The following is a 21,792-nucleotide window of genomic DNA, read 5'->3' as shown; positions in this document are numbered from 1 at the left end:
TTCCATTTACTCTTAAAGGTCAGAATAGGTCACTGACCTAAAATGACCCAGGTCAACATTTCATTTTTAGGAACATACTGCCCGGAGAAATCTTTGTCGCTTATTTAAATGAAAAATTAAAAGCAGGCTTGTATGATTTTGGTCACCACGGCCTTCATAACCTCAAATAAGAGGTTGTGAACCTCTGAAGGTCAAAACCTCGCTGACCTTAAATGAGCATGAAGCATTTTGCTTAGAACAGGTACCTGTCGTCTGGGGTCACTTTTGAGATCAGCCTGGCGTTTGTCCTTGCTCGACCCTATTTAACCCGAAGATTATGCCCTAGCAACCTCAGACTTTAACCTAAGTATGTTCACATACAGGCCAACACACCGAATTTTGTGTCTCTAGCTCTCTTAGTTTCTGAGATCTCAGGGGGTCAAATCGACCCCCACCTGAGCGAAGAGTATCCAACCGGCCACCCGGGTGTGTGTTAAGCCAATGGAGCAGCGTCGCATACGCTAACGATGCCCTGCCGGTCGGACCCGGTCAAAAACGAGGTGCAATGATGCACCTTTGCTGGCCCAGCCGTACGCCAGAGGTCGTGTAGCCAGCTGGCGCCGTCGCCGAGCCGCAGTTCTATTTGGGTCTGTCATACGGACAGACCAAGGGACGAAAATAGAAAGGTTCAGAATATAAAGAGAAAAAATATTTAAAAAGAAAATGCAAAATAACATAACTACGATACTAATTATAAAAGGAAACGAAACACGTTCAGAAAAGACGGACATAAAAAGCTTCAAATGTAAGGAATGCATCGCAGAACCATTTTCAGTCTTAGCTATCCATCATTCTTAGTTGCTGTTCGAATGATGTGGTAAAAGCTAGATAACAGTTATTTATGAGGACCTAAAAATATTATTCGAAATGTGCATGCTGTTAGCGTGAAAGCAAGAGCGCTTTGGGAACACTTTCAAGATTTCAGTGTTTGTTTGTTTCAAATATTCGAACACTGATTTCGGTGTTGAAATATTCGCCGAAGTTCAATATTCGTTGGGACACTCACATGCTCTGAAACTGAATGTTCAGTTCTACCAGCCACTGCACCATTCCAATTTGTACAGCCAGCCAGCCAGTGAGCGAACATTCCATGTCACCATCCCCCACGCCGCCATTTATTAAAACCTGACCCGTGGGCACCTCTTTTGACCTTCGCCGTTTCGACGTAATGACCTTTTGGTACGTCGCCATTTTGTAGTTCACCATTTAGCCGTTTGCTTATTTGTCATGGCGTGTTTCACGTGTGCTATAGTGCCAGTAGTGATGCATGCTGTAGGGAAATGAGGGACACTTTCCTGAAGCACGGACTATGCTGAAAGCCTTCTGGTCGCCACGGATAGACATGAATACGGCATGTCTCGAGATGTATTGTCGCTCATAGGCGCAGCTACAGACGTCCAGCACCGAAGAGGTAATATAGATGCTACTACACCTTCAACTCAGTTACACTCCCACACGCTTCACACCGAAGCTGAAGGTGCCGCGGCAGACCGACGAACCCGTCGCGAATACGTTGCCGAGCTGTAAGCGAGGTTCGAACGAATACAATGGAAACCAGAACCGGACAAATGTGTTGTACGTGCCGCAGATAACCCTGCACTAGCGACAACGAATTTACACGGTCACACTCATCCCGCAAGATTACGAGCATTATTGCATCATCATCATCATCATCATCACCACAATTAACAAAATATGTTATGTGGTATGGTGAGCGATTTATGTTGCCGGCCGATAGTGCCTCGACAGTAACACCGTATGCGCATGGTTGCACATCTCTGCATGAAAAAAGCATTTCAACTTGAACGCCGTAATTCCGCACGCCGCCGCCGCCGCCGTCCCGCCGGGCTTGAGTGCGACATTTTTGGGCGTCGGCCGAATGGAATGGAATCGCTCATCGGACAGTTGTGTTTTACTGGCGACCGGTACCCTATACGAGCGCTGTTAAATACACAGTCGCTCTGTTCGAATGGAATTGCAAACATTTTCCCGGGTCACCATATTCTGGCCGTCACATCACGTTCAACGTCCGCAACAGGTAGCGACGCGCCTTAAAATGCTCCAAGTCGCGCGCGACGGGTGAGATAACGTGCGCACGATGCCATGATAGGAGCGCTAACGGCTGACAACGTAAAACGCGCACTCGCCAACATGACCTTTTCGTTAAAATCACATCTTCATCGCTCTTTTTCCAATCTTGACAGCGCGTTGCTAACTGCGACCGGCCGGCAGCGACCACCACTGGACAGCGTGTCCGGCGTACGGCGGCCTGGAAAAAGGGCTGATGAACGCGCGCAGAGATCGCGATAGCGCCGCTGCTAGCGACTATCACTGGGCAGTACAACGCGCTTGTCCGACGACGGAACCCATTTAATTCGGTCGGCCGACGACAGCGTCTCACTCAATGCCAGTGGGCCGGCCACAACGGCAAACTTACGGCGTCTAATTCAAAAGGTCTCTAGTCGTGCCCAGGAGGTGGGACCATCTCCACACGATGTCGTTGTGGGATGGCCCCCGGCCGGTAAAGTAAACTGCCCATGGGCCGTAATGACCTATTTGCATAATTCACCCTTGAAAACGCATGACGCCCTCGCGGCGGGTCAGCTAGATACCTCAGTAAACACTAGATCATGCATCGTATTCATCAGAGCGCTAACCCATAAGTACACAAGGAGGTAGGAGTCCCGCAGCGCCCCACAAAGTAAGCAACGAACAGCAGTAACGCTTGCATAGTATTGGCTTTGTATCATCATCACCCAAACGCAATACATGGAAAATGGCGACGTCTTCTAAAAGTGGCAGACAAGTCCTATAAGCTCGCCAAGATCATAATTTCTGAATCCGAAGCGGCGTCCGCTTACGGGATGTGTTCATTAGAATCCCGCTCCTTCAAAAATCGAGGGGTAATCCTCCGCAGACCAACTGCTGCAGCCTTCAGCGGCGAACGACGCCGGACAAGCCCTGACGCTCGGGAGGCGACAGGAGCCGACAGTCCAGCTGCCTGTTTGCCTCTCAGCACTCGGTCGCCCTGTGCGCCTTGAGCGTCTTCTTAAAGCGGAACATCTCGCCGCAAGTCCGGCAACCGAACCTCTTCTTTGCCGCATGCACGCGGCCATGAACGGCCAGTGTGCCGCGGCTTTTGAACTTCTTCCCGCACGCGTCGCAGCCGAAGAGCCTGTCGCCGACGTGCGTGAGCACGTGGTTGGCCAGGTGGTCACGCCGGCCAAACGTCTTGTCACACGTCTCGCAGCTGAAGGGCTTCACGCTCGCATGCGAGTGCATGTGCGCGGTCAGGTGGTCACGGCGGATGTACGTCTTGCCGCACGTATCGCAGCCCAGTGGCTTCTGGTCCACGTGTGTCCACGCGTGCAGTAAAAGCGCCGCTTTCCTGCCGAAGGACTTGCTGCACACGGCGCAATCGAAAAGCTTCCTGCCCGTGTGCGTGCGCGCGTGCAGGGTCATGGTGCACTTCTGACTGAAGCGCAGGCCACAGAGCTCGCACGCGTACGGTTTGCCCGTGTGGATACGCATGTGCAAGGTCAGACTGGCCTGTGCCTTGAAGGCCTTGTCGCAGTGTGAACAGGCGAACGGACTTTCGTCGGAATGCTTCCGCGTGTGCACCGTCAGGTACGACTTGGACTTGAACGACTTGTCGCACAGCGTGCAGGCGAACCGACGGACCACTGAGTGCGACTCCAGGTGTAGCCGAAGCTGCCCCCGCCGGAGGAAGGTCTTGCCGCACAGCTGACACGGATGCCTCGGTCCAGCGCTGCGTCTCTCCGACCCTGCCGTCCCGCCCCAGTTCGAGCCGCCGGCCGCCTGGGTCTCCTGGGCGGTCTCCTGGTCTCCGCGGTCTGCTCTGCAGTGGCACTCGACATCAGGCGGGCACAGGCACTTGGAGGCGGTCGTCACACGCTGGCGCTGGTGGTCGCTGCTGACGTGGAGGTCAAGGTCGTCCCGATTCGAGCAACTGAAGCTACAGAGGGCGCAGTTGAGCGCGGGGGCCGCTGGAACACGAGGGCGCAGTTGAGCGCGGGGGCCACTGGAACACGAGGGCGCAGTTGAGCGCGGGGGCCGCTGGAACACGGGGGCGCAGTTGAGCGCGGGGTCCGCTGGAACACGAGGCATGCCGCTGGAGATCGCAGTGGCATGACATACATCTTTCTGCCTGTCTGTCCGTCTGTCACACGGACAGACAGACAGACAGACAGACAGACAGACAGACATACTGACCGGCTGACTTCGCAAACTGCGTGCATACACCCGGTCATTTTCAAGGAGATTAACATCCAGCGGTCTGCGGAAACGGGACTCACGGCGAACAGACATCTATGGGACGTTTGTTAATGACTCTTACTAAAATGTCGCCATGTACGATATCCGTGGGCATGTACATCAGGGTTGCGTTGCACACCCAGTTCCTGCGTATGCCCCGTTCCCATTACAAGGCGCATAAATTGAGGGATTTCAAGACCCGTTTCAAATTATGCGTATAACAGTGATTTTCATGAGCACAGTTTGCACATCATCATGAATAATGCAACGCGCAATATGACACCAAGGATTAAAACATACCCCATTCGGGCTCTTCTTCTACTTTGATATTTAACTCCGCAGCGGTGGTCAGAGGAACTTCTTCTTCGCCTTCGCCTTCGCCTTCGCCTTCTTCTGACTTCGTCACGCAAAAGTCCAATTCCCTTCCTGAAATGGAGTGCATGATGTTGGCCAGCTGGCAACTACAGACTCCATTCCAATCAGAGGGTGGCAGTCAATTCCACATACAGCTAACACATGCACAGCCAACAACCACAACATTGCGTGGCTACTCGCTGGATCGTGACGGGGAGTGAAAAGAACTAACCCGAATGATCTGTTCTCATTTCATCCGGATCTTTCGAGTGAATGGAACTCTGGGATCAGAGTTCATGCTTGACAAGGTTTGCCGCGTCAGCTCTGACATTCCATTCGATCGCGACATTCCAGGTCAACGGCAGAATTTGGTGGCGACAGTTTAACGTGACGGACGCGACGCTCGGCACGTCCGCCTTGACCTCTGCCGTCACCTGACCTCTCGCGCAGCCTCTGCGACTGGCCGCCGGCCAGTCGTAGCGACTGCGCGAGGATAAACAGTGAGCCTGTCAAGGATAAACAGTGAGCCCCTAAAGCAACGCGAGCCCACACCGCCACGTGAGTAAATCGGCAGGCAGGCGCACTAAACGAGTGAACTACCGGGACAGATATCTTTCACGCTTGCTTGTCCAGGGAACGGTTTTCTATGGCTTCAGCCGTAAGCGCGCTGCCAATGCGTCCAGAAACGCGAACAAAATGACACCAACTGTACGTACCGTCCTCAGCCGCCACGCTCGACAACGACGATGTTGAAGAGCCTGCGGTCACGCCTCCCTCAAACGCCGATACATCGGGGGTCGGTGTAATGTTCGGACCGTCGTCTAAAACAAACGCAGACACATAGGGGGTCGGCGTGATTTTCGGACCGTCGTCTAAAACAAACGCAGACACATCGGGGGTCGGTGTGATGTTCGGACCGTCGACCACAACACAGTCGTTGTTTTTAACACGCGGACCCAGCCACGCACGAACTCCATCGATCTTCAGAGGTGAGTGTTTGAACATGAAATAGTGAAGCGCACGTACCAAACGCAGCTTAGCATCAGTGCAGATTCACACGCACATGGCAACAGGGTACGATGCTAGCACTCACCTGGGAGTATGTAGCGGGGTAGAATGTCTTCGTTTTCATGTTCATCAGCATGCTCCTCGCACTTCACCTGAGCGCTTCCGCGACTGAAAACTGCAACACCAGGGAAACACACGTTACGTCGTGTATGGTTACACGGCTGTGAGTCAGTTAACAACGCTCCACGCGAATTGCTTCGATGCGAATGTCACAGAAGTGGACAAATGGTATTTGAACCAGCCTTGTCACATGTAAAAAAGCATGTCTGGAAATGCTAACACAAAATTAATGTTTCACGCTTCACTTCTCGCGCAGTGCTCAAGTACATTCTTGTTGAAAAGAGAGTGACTATCACGCTTGCTTAGGAACCAGTCTTGATTTTGAGAGGTGATCGCCCGGTGTTTCGTAAACTCGTGTCGTAAATAACCGTAGAGCATACACTTCCTGCTGCCAAATGTTGAAGGATTGAGGCATGCTCTGTACCACGTACTATAACTTCTTTTGTGCCTGTAAAAGAAGACGGCGTCATTTTCAGTGCTTCGGCAGATGCGTCATATTTTCAGCCAGTCGAAGGAACACCTTCCCGAAGCTCCTTATCACCATCTACTCAGTACGGTATCTATGGTGACAAGTTTTGCTATGTTTGTGTCTCTTCCCGTCTGTGTGACACAATTTGTCTTAGGCTGTGACTGGTGACTATCTTAGGCATTTAGCTAGGCTATTTAGGCTATCTTAGGCACTGGTGCGCCTAGCTTCCTATATCTCGCTGTCGTTCGTGTACACCAGAGCCAAAATATGTCCAATTTCTGATGCATGATCATTTGATGTTCTCGTGTGAGCAGGTGGGTTCGGAAATGACATCATGCAGTTCATTTTTGCTTCCATGCTTACCAGCTGCTTTCAGGCTTACCAGCTGCCGCTCTTCTCCTTGAAGTGAACCAATGTTCAGTGATACCTAACATCACCTCGCATGTTAACTTTCACAACAATCGCGATGCCCGAGCATACGTGCAGCTTCCTCAGCTTCTGGGGCGGCCGCTCTCTGCAGCTTCATGTTTTCTCCGAGCAACGGAGCCCCGAATTCCTCTTTTCAAGTAAAATGGAAGACTGGTAACTGCCGCGCTCCACAACCCGGCTCCGCGTCTGGCCGCTTGCGAACATGAACGAATAAATTACGGATGCTTACCCACAGGTCACCGGCAAAGCCAACAACGTAGGCTTGGAATTCGTGGGTTGGATGCATGCATGCGACTTTTAAGCTCATACAAGCAGTGAGCATGCTCCGCCGCGGAGGGGAGGGGGCAGGGGGGGGGGAGGGTTCTCATGCCGCGATTTCAGACATTGCATCTGAGCCGCGATTTCAGACATTGCATCAGAGCCGCGATTTCAGACACTGCATCTGAGCCGCGAGCCACGCCGGGCTCTACCGGATGGTATTCCGTACCGCTCTTCCGGCTCCACTGGAAGATCTACTGTACCATTCTACCGGTTCCACCGAACGGTCTTCTGCACCGCTCTAACGGCTATACCGGACGGTCTACTGGACCGCTATACCGGCTCTACCTGACGGTCTACTGTGCCGCTCTACCAGCTATACCCGACGGTCTTTCTGTACCGCTGGACCGGCTCTACTGGACGGTCTTCTGTGTCGCTCTAGCCGCTCCACCGGACGGTCTACTGGACCGCTATACCGACTCTACCCGACGGTCTGTTGTACCGCTCTACCAACTATACCCGACGGTCTTCTGAATGACCCTACCGGCTCTACCGGTCTACTGCACCGCTCTATCGGCTATATGCCGCCCTACCGGTTCTGCCCGACGGTCTCTGCCGGCTGCTGAGGGCGCTGCCGACCGCTTGCACGGTCGCTCTGTGCTCTGCGCTCTTTTTTTCCTTTTTTTTAGAAATTTGATCCGAACCCTTTGAATGGATGGATTTCTGGGATCAGCGCTCACGCTAAGCAGTGCTTATTGTGTGAGCCCTGACCCCTACCATCCGATCGCGCAATTCCAGGCAACGGCAGAATTTAGTGGCGAAAGCTTAACGTGCCGCAATGCTCGGCGCGGTCAGTCCTGCCCTCTGACGTCAACTGACCTTTAGTGCGACCGCTGCCACCGGCCGCAGGCCATACCTGTCAAGGACAAATAGCGAGCGCCTAAAGCGACTCGAACCCACCCCGCCACGGGTGGGTGAATCGGGAGGCAGGCGCTCTAACCAACTGAGCCACCGGGACGGACGCTCTGGCTAGAGCTCTGGCTTGACCTTTGAGCTCCCTTCACATTCCACCCGGTGTGCTCTCCGGTGGTCACTGAGCACGCTCCAGTGCACGATTTCGCTCCGTATGATTCGCTAAGCAAAACTGCCGAACCACCTCAAGAGGATGTTACAGAAGCGAGTGTACCTCAACGAGCGCGCGGAGCGTGACGACCGCTGACACAACGGCTTGCGAAGGGCACTGCTCGCCTCATCTGGCTCAACTGGGTGCGTTCGTGTCAACTAGCAGGTCATTTACTGGTGGTGTCCCGAGCGGCTCCGCCTGCGAGCCGAAGGGCGTGATTTTGGACGGTCTCAAGGGGGTGAAGGTGAGAGGTAGATATATCATCCAACAGAAATGACGGCAATCCAAGATTAATATAATCGGTGAAGTGGAAAGAGTTGCGAGATTGCGTCGATCAGTACAACAATTACACCCTGCGATGAGTATATTGCATGCCCTGAATGCATTGCATTGCAATGAAAGGCACCACGTCTGCGTGAGCTGCGCTGTCGATGGTTTGCAATATTGACATGAAAGGTGAGATGGCGGTCTGAAGTAGCCTCAAACTATTGGAAATGAGGGGCAATCGGAACGTTTTGATCGTTGACGTTCGAGGAAACAGCAACAATGTGACGACGTCAATCAGAAAACATCACAGCGGTTGGTTTTGCAGGGAAAAATGTCAGCCCCGCGCGCCACGCAATGTTCGAATCTGATATGGAGCTTGTCGATCTAATTCATTCGCGCCACCGACGCCGGGGTACGTGCACCACACAGCGAGATCGTCAGCGACGTTAGATGTGTGAAGTGTTGGGAAATGTCATAGTGCAGAGCGCTAAACAAAAAAGTTCGAACGGTCCAAATCGGGCTGGGAAAACGCTTAACAGTTAACTGTGTTAACTGTGTTAACTTAAACAGTTAACAGTTAACTGTGTTAACAGTTAACTGTGTTAACTGTGTTAACTTAAACAGTTAACAGTTAACTGTGTTAACTGTGTTAACTGTGTTAAACTTAACAGTTAACTGTGTTAACTGTGTTAATCCGTTAACTGTTAACGGACTAACACTCACCCTGATATGGTGGGAGCGGTGAACGACGCCCCTCCTTCAAGGTTTTCCGAGACATCTCTCCAGCATGCCACGTAATCGCGCCCAAATTATCGGTAGCCTATGACGCATTAATCGCGCGTGTTTTGACACCACAGATGTGCTGCTAAGCTTCTGGTTTCCGAGTGCGCGGAAACCAGAAGCTTGGCAGCTATGCTTCAAAAGGCTAAGCTTTTTTGAGGAACACGACACGGCGATCCACGGCCGCCGGGCGGCAGCTGACGGAGGTCCGCCAGGCGCGCGGCGAATTCGCCGATCTCGCGGCGAATTCGTCGATCGCGCGGCGAATTCGGCTGCCGCCCGCCAATTCGCCCGATTGACGGCGCGATTCGTCGTCAGCGCGGCGGTCTGGCGCTGCCATATTGATGGACCCTGCATCATAAATGTGTACTCAAGACACGACGACTACGTATCAGTGTACTCTAGTTTGCCAAGGAGCACGTTTGTGTAAATCTAATGTTGCCACATAGCGTGGTTTCGTCAATGCTGGCATGTAAAGCTGAAAAGTGCGAATTTTAGGAAAATTTTTATCTGACCTGGCATAATGGGGTCATTACTGGCCTAGCCATGCAAGGTTCATCACTAATCACGACATTTCATTGAGGCCAATCCACTGGTCTTTTTCGCAAGCCTTTATATTCCTACACGTTGGAAACGGCATGGGGTTGCACCAAACCGGCCTTGCGTTATGAAAAAGAGCGAATCAGGGGAAAGATTAACTATAATTTCCATTAGGTTATTCAGCGAGTAAAAATTAACTCCATTAGTTCAACAGCCTAGTGAACGGATTATTTTTAACTGAAGATGAAAGACCCCAGTACAACGGCGCGTCCTGTTGGCCGCGGCCTAAGCGAAACTATAGACATTTCTCAACCTGCAAGATACCACCTAATACTCGTATAATTCTCTATGCAAAAATTATCAAGCGACTTGCAAACAAACATATCCCGGATGCAACTGCATTCCCCGCTACGCCAACATCGCAGCGTGGGAGAAACTAAACGACCGACCGAACCTGTTGGCAACCCATGCTCCGAGCCCATGGCAACAATCGACGTGAAACCTCCACTATTCGATGCTGCTTGGTCGATAACCTACGCCGTCGAGAACACGGCAATCCTGGGTCGGGTCAACGGTCACCACATCTATCAAAAACCGGAAAAATTGGTTTGCAGACAACCCCTTGCCCCGTGTCTATGTAACTGATCGGCATGAACTTTTCACCGAACGATACGCCATAGTCGGTATCCTATCGTTTTCAGAGTATGGCGACCTTGGGTCAGGTAAAAGGTCACCAAAAACGGCCAAAACTACTCGCAATTAGTTTGCAAGCAATCCCATGCTCCGGGCCTATGGGAGAGACCAGCATGAAATCTTCACTAACCGATGGACCATGGTAATTATCTTTTCCTTACCAGAATATGGTCACCTTAAGTGAGGTCGTCACCCCCTCCCCCCCAAAAAAACGCCCAAAACCATCCCAACTGGCCGCAGATAATCGCATGCTCCGAGCCGATGGGACCAATCGCTCGTAGAAAAGAAAGACTGTGTGGACTGTATAGGAAAGATTAAATATATTATGGCGCACCAATTCGGGAAGGTTTCCTGCTGATCGATCCCATAGGCTGGGAGTATGGGGCTGTCTGCAATATATTTTTCCAGGTTTTGGTATCATGATGACCCTGACCTGACCCGAGATCTGAACTGAACATCTGAGATCTGAGCTGAACATTATGTTCTGCAAAAGACAGGTCATGAACCAAGCAGCATCGAATGGGGAGGAATTCTTGTTGATCGGTGTCATAGGACTGTAGCATGGAGTATCGACAGGTTTGGTCGGCCATTTAGTCCCCCCCCCCCTTACGGCGCACCCATGCGCTGCAACAGCCATGTGATGGGACGTGTAAAATTTGCCATCGGCCTCATGGGTGCAAGTCACGTCATCATTCTTAACACGGGACTGATGCAGCGGAGCAATATGTGTTTCCGAAAGTGGCACATCGGTGAACAACATACCCAGCTATGTCACGCCCTAAACGCGACGCAAGGGCAAGAGCTTGATGGTCGTCACCTACTTCACCTACACCTACTTACTTACTACTTACTTACTAGGTCACCTACTTACTGGCATCCATAGTTGGTTTTCAAAAGTTCAACGTCCTGCTTCAATAGAATACCACAATGATTTGAATGTTGCAGTCCTGCAGGCCACCAAACCACGCGGAAGTCCTCAACGTACTACTACACGTTTTATTTGCGCCTCATAGCTGTCTTTCCACCCCCAACGTCATGTCAAAATAAGCCATCGGGCTTGAGGTCAATGATGGGTACAAAAAAACTAGTAACATACAGAAAATTTGGCATGAAACTACCGAAACCCAAATTATAATGTTTGTCAAAGCTCATGAGGCAGTACTTGTTTCGTAGACATGCTGATAAATTATGTGCTTGCAGTCATATTTTTATGTTATTAAGGAGTATTGCATTTTAAGCACATTTGGTTGTAGCCCATGTATTATCATATTATGTGCCATGCTTGAAAACCCCCAGTATTTTTGGAACATTGGTCTGCACTGCCCCACGAAAATCTTTGTGCCCCAAGTTTGAATGTTTGGGCTTTGCTGCAGTTAGAAGACAAAGCACTCCTACACTGCACATTGTGGGCACCACAGGGTACATCGAGCTGGCCGACATTTGTTTGCATTTTTTAACATTTGCTACCTGCATTTGCTCATCAAAAGCTTTGTATGCTGAATTTCTAAGATTGCACTATATATGCTGCAGTTGTAAGGCAATGTTTTCTACTAAAGTGAACATTCTGGGGGTTTAGATGTGCATCGATCCATCAAGCATTTATTGCATGGCATGCCAGCTAAGGTCTTCTCAGCAGACAATTAGCATAGGAAGACTATCCCAGGTCATCATGCCATGATACAGCTGTCCTCTGAGATGGGCCATCTTTTTGTGAATGTGTATGTGAAATGATGGATGTGGCTGGTTGGATTGTTTTTGCTGTTGCTTGCCTTGATTTTGAGCATACTGAAGCCTGAAATGATGCCTTTCATTTTGCTCTGAAATCCATGTGAACAATTAGTATTGTGAAAGAAATTGATTGCTAATTGGTGCAGGTATTTTGTAACCAATCCTCCCCAGAGAGGGTGGCAATGAATAAGTCAGCGATTTCATTGCAATACAGACACTTCATATGCATTGTACTTCAGATGATGTCTATGTTTATGTGTTTACATGAACTACTGTGGTTCATTATGGACCAGGTGCTGTATCCATAATTTTGAAGTGCCAGTTCTGGCACTGTCCAGCAACAGGAGCACTGTGTGAGCTCACCCTCATGGCAGTGTCAGCTGAGAGCTGACTGAAGAGAGTCAACCGGGTTAGGGCAAACATTTTGAAGTGTTTTCAACCTTGTTAAAAACATTTGGTCATGCCACTCAAAGGTGTTACAAGAAATCTGTATGGTAGACATTTTACAGCTGAATTCTGATATAGCCATATGACCAATGCGGTTGGTGCGCCCCAAAGCCCAAATCATCATCATCCTCGTACTGATTTAATTATATGTTTAACACACTGGTCTCTTTAACCCCAAGCAGTACATGGATGGAGGCAATTTTGGAGGGCCAAAGAAAAATATTGTTTGCTATTTATGACATCTTCTATTTGTCTTTTGCTAAAATATTTAGCTAGTTAAGGGTATCATAGGCCTTCAAGGACATCAATTCAGAAGGAGTTTGTGAAGAAGGTGGGGAAATGCCCAAAGGTACTGCCATTGAATGCCATGCAGATGACTTATACCTGATTGCTGACACTAAATGGTCTGGTAGGCCAGGACAAATTGTTGGGTTAATGGTCCTGAGATTATGGATATGGGTTTGACCATGTAGTAAGCATAATTGAGAAGTATTTCACGGACATGTTATAGCTTGACGTCATTTTGTTGTCCCCAAATGTGCGTGGTCATATCAACATCCTCATCATCATCATCATCGGATTTAGTAAGCATAATTGAAAAGTATTTCACAGACACGTTATAGCTTGACGTCATTTTGTTGTCCCCAAATGTGCGTGGTCATATCAACATCCTCATCATCGGATCGGAGTTGTACCAGGCAATCCCCAGGTGGTCATGTCAGACCCCAACATATCGGCACTCTCACATGACCGTTTGCAGACCTCACTGACCCGTGATAGGTCATGGGTGACAGCTACTCTGCCTTGTGGTCAAAGCGGCTTCGTTTCGCTTCTGGCCCTCGCTGATGTTCGGTTCTTGTGCCAGGTCGGCCTCGAAATTATCTCATGTTTTCACCCGCGGAAATGTGAGGTCTCTTCGTTTTCCCCCGCCACGAGGGATGCGCCCTAGCTTGAGGTTATATCGCGACCGAGGTGATTGCTCGTTGGCTGGTGAGGTGCTTTGCGTAATGGACCCTTCGGTGGCCCGAGATCGATCCTTGTCTGCTTTCACGGTCGGGTTACTGGGCGCGAAGCCGGGACGCGGATCCATGACCACGGTTTGGCGGCGTCTTGTCTTCAGATGGCACTGCCTATCAATGTCTTTTGCGGATAGATGGCATTACTAGTCTGCAGTTGAGTTTCCTCTGCAGGGTTGGGTTGCGTACTGGTGTCCTTAAAGAAAAAGCATGCTTGACATTTATTCTAAGCACAAAGCTCACATGCCTTGTGTTCGAGACCAGGTACACAAGGTGTTAAAGGGAGTGTGTGTAGTGTTTTTGGTTTTCCGAATACACGCTTAAGGGGAGTCTTGGAACTATCTACGGTTAATTTTGGTGCTTAAATGCGCGTTTGGGTCTTGCAGCAGTTCTTGTTTATTTATTTTTATCGGTCGCATCGATGGCTGTGCGTGAACAAACACATTACTAAAAAATGAACCAATCAGCTGTCAGGAAAGGGCGAATTCCCTAGCTCATTTGTGGCAAGTAACTGCGCGCTAGTGAGACGGCCATTATCTTGGTTGCCGCGGTCTCGCGCGTATAGGGAAGGCGCTAGCGGTATAGAGCGGTGCGTGCTTGTAGATCCCTTGCGTAAATGGAGGCGGGAAAAATATACCCTGAACATGCCTGGTGTACCAGCGACATCGCAGCAACAATTTCAGCGCATGCGCCTTGTTATTTCGAACGCTGAACTCGGTGCACGTGCGTTCGGAATTTGGTCATTAATATCAGGGTATAGGAATCTTAGCCGCCTACAGCCGCTGCCAAAACATCTTAGAATAATCACATTTTCAAAGAGCCTAGTGCAGCCGACTGACGCGACGCAGTACTTGTGCCTCATCTCAGTATAAAATAGGTCAACATGGATGAATCGCGGTGCGTATCAACTGACTAGCCTTGTCATTCGGCCAACCCCGTACACCCACAACCCTCAGCCCAATGTACACAAAAAGACAACATGATAGCCCACCAACGCTGCGTTCGCAAGCCTTTGTCAGCACTGACAAGCGACATCCTCGAAAAACCATTGGCTAGAGTTAACGACACCTCCTTAATGATGTCGATGTGTTTAGTAGTGAATATTGCATGGGAGCTACGCGACAACTTCGTTTTCCATACGAACCAAAGAACACGTGGGGGGGGGGGGGATGTGGCAATGTCTCGTCAGTGGAGGCGAATTGGTAGAAACCAATGATACCAAAAAATTTTAATCGAAATTCCCTTCCACCCCACGTTGCACAGTTCAAAATCTCAACTTGACTAGACACTCCCTTTGAGCTTGTAACGGCAAAAGTTGGTGCTGGAAGAAGCTCCTATACATTAAGACATGGTGAAATATTCGCCGTGAAATGTTCGTACCGAGAACGTAGGTACGCGTAAAATTTCTATGAAAAAGGTCGTAAGCAAATGTTTGTACGCAAATGTTCGGGCGTTAATGTGATCACCGATAAAGTTCTTTTGATAAAAGTATGTAATCAAAGGTCCGTATTCCGAGGTATGATGTAAGCACCCAAAGTTTCAGCGGCAATGTCAGTTTGAGATTGATTTCGCTCGACAAAAGTATTTACGTTAAACTTCGGATGCAGATGTGCGCCGCTCATTAGAATGCAGCTTTTCATCCTTTGTCTCGGACATCGGGTGAAGTATCATTTTGGGTGTCGCCATATGCAGTGCAGCGGATGGCGGTGGACAGCGGCAGTGCTGTATGCCAGGTTCAATGCTATGACAAGCGCAACTCTACCTGACATTAAAGTAAACGTCAAACCGATCGCTTACAGAATTGCGTCAGTCCAGTGTTATAACAAGCGCAACTCTCCTGACATTAAAGTAAACGTCAACCCGGTCGATGACAGTCAGTCACCCCATGTGTCAGTCCAATGACATGTGTCAAAACAGACATGTGTCAGTCCAATGTTGTAACAACCGCAGCTCTCCCTGGATAAAAGTAGACGTCAACCCGATCGATAACAGAATTGCGTCAGTCCAATGTTATAACGAGGGCAACTCTCCATGACATGAAAGTAAACGTTAGCTCGATCGATGACAGAATTGCGTCAGTTCAATGCTATAACAAGCGGAGCTCTCCCTGAATGAAAGTAGACGTCAACCCAGTCGATGATAGAACTGCGTCAGTCCAATGTTATAATAAGCGCAACTCTCCATGACTCTCCATGACATGACTCTCCATGACTCCATGAAAGTAAACGTCAACCCGATTGATGATGGAATTGCGTCAGTCCAATGTTATAACAAGCGCAGCTCTCCCTGGATGAAAGTAGACGTCAACCCAATCGATGATAAAATTGCGTCAGTCCAATGTTATAACAAGTGCAACTCTCCATGACATGAAAGTAAACGTCAGCCTGATCGATGACAGAATTGCGTCAGCCCAATGTTATAACAAGTGCAACTCTCCCTGGATGAAAGTAAACGTCAACCCGATCGATGACAGAATTGCGAAATAACCGCGGGGCAGAAGGAACCAGAGGTTAAAAAATATGAAAGTTTCCAAAGCGGGTCATCCGCCGCATTTGTTGTGTTGCGACTTTCTCGCTTAAAATGTACTTTAAAGCATCTCCCCTCTGTTGACGACACCTCTTTCGGTGTCCTGCCCCGCCTGATGCATCTCGAGCGCGCCTCTGGTTCAGCTGACGGCCGCGGCGTGAGCCGGCGTGCGTGTGGCGTACGGCGGGCAGGCGCGCCTCTGGTTCAGCTGACGGCCGCGGCGTGAGCCGGCGTGCGTGTGGCGTACGGCGGGCAGCCGCGCCTCTGGTTCAGTTGACGGCCGCGGCGTGAGCCGGCGTGCGTGTGGCGTACGGCGAGCAGGCGCGCGAGTGACGTTCAAATTACGACCCTATATAAAGTTTGGCGAAACCCAGAAGAAGTGATGCACCTGCTGGAGCCACTGCGTGCTCCCCCGTGATGAGGACCCTGTTTGCATCCTACGCGACATTGCCCGAGGGAATTACTTCTTAGCTGGACGCTGGATGGAGCTGGGGATTGTTCACCGGAGTTTATGCCTTGGACCACCACTGGAAACCAAACTTCAGTGAAACTTAAGCGCTGACGGTTCATAATTTGGTGTCCGGGCGGTCGGTACGTCCTGGAACGATCCCCCATAGAAGAATAATACACCACCACACGTCAGTCCTCTCCATGCATCGCGTTAGACTTCATATTCAGGATGCCTGGAAATGGAGGAGGGAGAGGAGGCACCCACGGATCCCTGTTCCTCCGGAAATGCTGCTCACGACCTTTTTATTACTAACTTTTGTCAAAACGACTTGCCTCGCTAAGAGGATCTGTGTACGTTCAATTGCTTACGAACAGCTGCGTACGTACTTGATGCATTCGTACTTTTCCCATAAGTAGTTTCACTCTAACATCACCTCTTCCGGCGTAATTGCTGGACAGTCTTCGGCAAGTGTGTGGGTCTCACATTAGTTACTGAAAGGTCTACGAGATTTCTTCCGCCCCACCCCACCCAAATTTGGAACACTTCCTTCAATGACGTGACGTCCCGCACAGCCTTCTCCTGTGGAAATTCCACGTTTATCTCGCTTTGGAACGAGATCAATTGCTCGATAAATTACTAGAATACTCGGATTACGTGGAGTACCCAGCCTCCCGTGATCGGGTCGCTGTTACAATCACAGCGGTTATGAAACATAGAAGCCGCAGTGGCCGTGACGTCCTGTTTTCCAGCGTCTCCGCCCACCTTCCCCGATGTTCGGTGTCGGTTTCCATTGTGGAGCTCAAACAGACAGAGCCGCCGCCAATAAAGACCGCGAACCCGGAGCGTCAGTTTTTAAGGCTTTGCAGAGAGGGAGCCGGGTGACCTTGCCAGTGGCCTTACCAGTGGCCTAACCAGTGACCTTACAATTGGCCTTACCAGTGACCTTAACATTGACCTTATCGGTGACCTTACCAGTGACCATACCAGTGACCTTACCAGTGACGGAAGGCGAAACGCGTTGGCTGCTCTCTTCCCGCCACGCGATTGGGTCGTAGGGTGGAAGCGTGCCGCAACAAAGAGCAGGAGCTCAGCCGCTACTTCGTAAGCCGTGTGCGTCAACATCACAAAACCGTGACGTGGGACTGCGTCAGAGGCGTTCTCGTGCTTCGCAACACCGACTCGTTGGCCCCCACTCTATTTGTGGCTGATGGCCACTGCCGCTGTAATTGCTGCGGCCAGAATTACGTTGTTTTGGCGGCTGTCGGTAGTGGTTCAGCGCGGAGTGGGGTTTGTGATCATTTTTCACAATTTCAGACTGCTGTACACTGAGATAGCCCATCGGAAGCCTCTTGCCTTTCGCTGCCTTTGGATGCCGGTGAACTTAACACCAGTGGTGCCTAGCTGGACGTGTCGGCGTCTGTTGTGCATGGTAACATGGTGTACGGTGTGCAGGTGACGTGGGGGGGGGGGGGGAGCTGGTCTACGCGTCAGGGGAAAACAGAGGTACGGGGTTCGATTCCCCGCGGTGCCCGCCCTTCCTGCCAGGTTGAGAGGTAGGAGGCGCCATAAAGCCTCAGCAGCTGGGCGCGTCGTAAAGCCCCAGCGACGGGTGGCTGGCGGGCATGGGTCGGATGGCGTGATCTCAACGTGGAACAACGACGATTTCCAATGCCCCGCAGCGGGATACAACGGTATTCCAACGGAGGGTAACCACCGCTGGGGTCGGGGAAGGGGGTCCGGACTTCGAAATGTTTTTGGTGGGGTCGGGAGGGGGCGGGAAGTACGGACCCCAAAATTTCGTCCGATTGTTTTTCTTCGCTTTCATTGTATAAAATACCATCAAGCGACAAATCGAACCTAGGAATGTTTGATGACTTTTACTTCCGCGGCTGTGACCCCGCAGCGTAATGGACTGCGCCAGCTCCCCGTTAACTCGAGCAATTCAAGACTGCAGATTAACCGGATGCCGCGTCAACGTCAGTTGTTTACATTCGCCCACAACAGGATGTGACGTCATAAATCTAAAGCCAGCGGTCGCCAGTGAATAGCAGTAGTTATGGTATCTCCGTGAACGCAACAAGGTCCAGTAAAAGGGCGAAGCCTCTAAGCACGTCATGCTCGTCTCGGTTCATTTGTCCGCAGGGTAGCCCTCGTCCGCAACGAGACGACGCTGGCTCACGTTGGACCAACGGTTGCGTCTATGCGAGGGACACCTGTTGTCAATAGCAACCAAAAACGCACATCACTCATTGCGTCATCAGCTAAGCATTGTACAAGCTTCTTACTGGTTGGGCACACGATAGAACGGTTGGGTTGGGTGAAGAACAAATAGAACGTAACCAAGCGGCAACCTCGAAATGACGCAGACTTTCGCCACACGCCGTGATACGCTGTCACATTTTACCTAGGACCACATTTCGTCCAAGCCGTTGCGCTTAAAGTTAAAAACCGCAGCCACGAATAATCTGGCGTCCGGGATCAGACGCTCCGACCAACTAATGTGTGTTCGCGACCGCCTGTCGGCGGATTAACGGCCGTAGACCGAGCATGCTAACGTCATAACTCCAATGGTTTCTGTCAGAGCGCCTTTAAAACATGCCGAGAGCAGACAGAAACCCTGAACAATCATCTGATATGTCTCAGACGTCTGCGGAGATGAAGTCTTTACCACGTCAGCCGCTCTCGAGCCACACCTAAATACAGTTGCGCCCCATCCTATCACACCCAGCCGGGCATGATAAGACCGAGAACGCATTACAAACGCGGTGCATTCTTCTCGATGATGGAGCCGTCCGCACCATGGCACACGTTCGTCTCGCCGCGCAGCGCCCTGTCGGATGCTGCCGCGTCCGCACGGTTTAGGCGGCATATGCAGGCACGCGTGGAATGCGTTGTAGACAACCGGTAGCCTTGATCCTCGACGAAGAATACAAGCATGGCAGCCATGTTCTACGGCTTTTGGTTCTCGGCGATGACGGAGTCGCCACAGACGCCAGTCGGGCGGACCACAGCCGTTTGACGTGGCTGCAGAGCAATTATCCGTCGTAAGACTGTCGCACGGATGGCGCTTATTGGTCGCCCGCGGCGCGCATCGCTGCTGAAAACCGGAACTAGCCAATCGGCGAGCGTGTGCGAAGTGCGCACCGCGGATCATGAGAAAATCAGCAGATCATTGCGAGTGATGGGAGAAATAAAGCAATTTTTACTTTGAGGAGAATGAGCGCAGACTTTTTAGTCGGTACACCATAGCCCACCAGGATTTCGCTGTGGATATTTGTGGCCCTGTAATTTGGCGGCCATAGTGTTCCACGATGCACTGTAGTAATGCGTACATTACTCGCTGTTCCTGTCGTGACAAAAGTCTGTCATGTTTGAGCGTGTTTAAGCTGTTGCTCGTTTCAGGTGTATTCACATGCTTCGTAAATGTGAATCACTGCTTGCTTGCTTCCGGTGGCGCCATGTTTGTGTTCCACGCCGCGGTTGCCGCGTTCGGCCGCCGCTGCCCCAGCTTGGACGACTGCAAAAGACTTACCGAGGCGAGTCCCGCCAGAGTCCAATCCACAGTAAACCATTACTGAGTGCCTCGGGGCACGAAAGTAAGTAAACCATTACTTAGGGACGAAAGTGTGTGTTGTTCCCCTCGAGTTCTCAAAGGGGTGTTTGGATTTGTTGCGCCATCGCTCTGCAGCCCGCCATCTGTGCAACAAACTCGACAGTGTCCACTCGACCCAGCAAAGTTCCCCTTTCTGCGCGCTAGCGCTGTTCCACGAACACGTGTGTCTGACTTCCTGACGCGGGCGTGAAACTGCGATGAAAAAAAAAAGCGTGAAACTGCGATGCACGCGTGTCGGTATGCCATTAAACTCCAATCATCATCAAAGTAATGCATGTAGCAATTAGACAGGGGGGAGGGACGCGTCCTCCATGCGCCTCCTGGAGCACAGCTCTGGTCACGTGGGCTCCCAGACTCGCCAGCGAGTGTCTGAACGTCCTCCTCGCGGATAGCGGCTGGTATGTGACCTCCGATTCATCTCCGATTCATCAATAATGATCCCATCCAATTCGGTTCATCAATAACGATACGATCCGGTCCTGCTCTGGCCGAACGTGACTCGACCCTGCACAGGCGGATTTTCTTCGGGTCGGAGGGGGGGGGGGGGGGGGAAGGGGGAGGGGGATGGCCGAACGAGCCGCTCGGTGGACGGCGGTGCGGCTGCGACAACAAGCCGGGAAGCCGCACGTGCGCTGTCAATTGCCAAGGCTGTCCACTGATTGGGCAGTTGGGCGGTGGTGAGTGTTGGACAGAAAGGAACGGAACGGAAGAGCCGTGGAACAGTGAATGGCTTAGTATTACTTGTAATGGAGATGGAGACGCAATTTGTCGTGCATCAGATTTGGCACCGACCCGTACCGACGCTGAAAATGTCTGTGGGTGCTGACTTCAGCGGAGTCACACCGGGGCCTGTCGTAAAACTTGTCCCGTCACTTTCAGTGTAAGTTCTGCTGCGGGGCGAAAAAACAGCTTGAACCCGAGAGCGCGACTCTGTGCTACCCCCCCCCCCTCCCCCCCCGCCCCTCCCCCTGGGCCTTGGCTACCACCCTGACCATCATGTCGATTTCCACAAGCCAAGATTATTACTAATGGAAGGTTGAACTGGGAACAATTGTCATTTTGATGCTGAAAGAAACATCAATACAATAGGTCGCATTGGAAGAGCTGCGCCACTGGTGTGCTCAAACAGGTGCAAAGTAAAAATGGCATAGATTCACACTGTAGATACACCTTCACCTCCAGCCACTCTCGCACCAGCAGTGTCGTCCCCCTGCAAAACCAAATCCATAGTTCTTTTCTTATGAAGTATGTTTGGATGCTTGCAACTTCTATGGTGCGTCGACAGCCTTTTGTATGGCTTGAAAAGGCAGTGTAGATAGCCTCAGATCATTCTCCTCCTCGATCGGATCATCTTCCGACTTTGTTTGAAATGTTCATGCATTTTGTCGCTGAGCATAAGGCGCCCAACCGTGGTATAGCCAACGAAGTCAACGAGGCTAAGAATTCAACGTAGGTATTAATGAAACTGCACTACGAGTCTCCATAACTTCCGTCTGCTAAGCTGTCTCCGTTTCACACCAAACATTGGGTTGTCATGGTGACGGGCCACGCGGCAGGGACATATCACCGCACAGCTGGTGTCTCAAATGGCCTCAAGCACTCAACATGGCCCTACAGCCGTGACATGAAATCTGTTTCGCGAGTTGAAAGGATTAC

General features: G+C 50.9%; 1 protein-coding gene across 1 annotated transcript; it reads right to left on the bottom strand.

Moving 5' to 3' along the window:
* Nucleotides 1–2,061: 2,061 nt before the first annotated feature.
* Nucleotides 2,062–11,362, bottom strand: LOC119092209 (zinc finger protein OZF). The gene is made up of 5 exons (XM_037215188.1): nt 11,227–11,362; nt 5,762–5,851; nt 5,385–5,489; nt 4,615–4,740; nt 2,062–4,046 (listed from the first exon to the last, which is right to left on the bottom strand). The coding sequence occupies exons 1-5, from the start codon at nt 11,234–11,236 to the stop codon at nt 3,052–3,054; spliced, it is 1,326 nt and encodes a 441-aa protein (XP_037071083.1). The 5' UTR covers nt 11,237–11,362; the 3' UTR covers nt 2,062–3,051.
* Nucleotides 11,363–21,792: the final 10,430 nt, after the last annotated feature.

The sequence above is a fragment of the Pollicipes pollicipes genome, unplaced genomic scaffold (assembly GCF_011947565.3).
Source record: "Pollicipes pollicipes isolate AB1234 unplaced genomic scaffold, Ppol_2.1 Scaffold_1600;HRSCAF=1878_pilon_pilon_pilon, whole genome shotgun sequence".
Lineage (NCBI taxonomy): Eukaryota > Metazoa > Arthropoda > Thecostraca > Pollicipedomorpha > Pollicipedidae > Pollicipes > Pollicipes pollicipes.
Note: the sequence above shows the minus strand (reverse complement) of the source record. Positions and strands in the feature narration are given on the sequence as shown.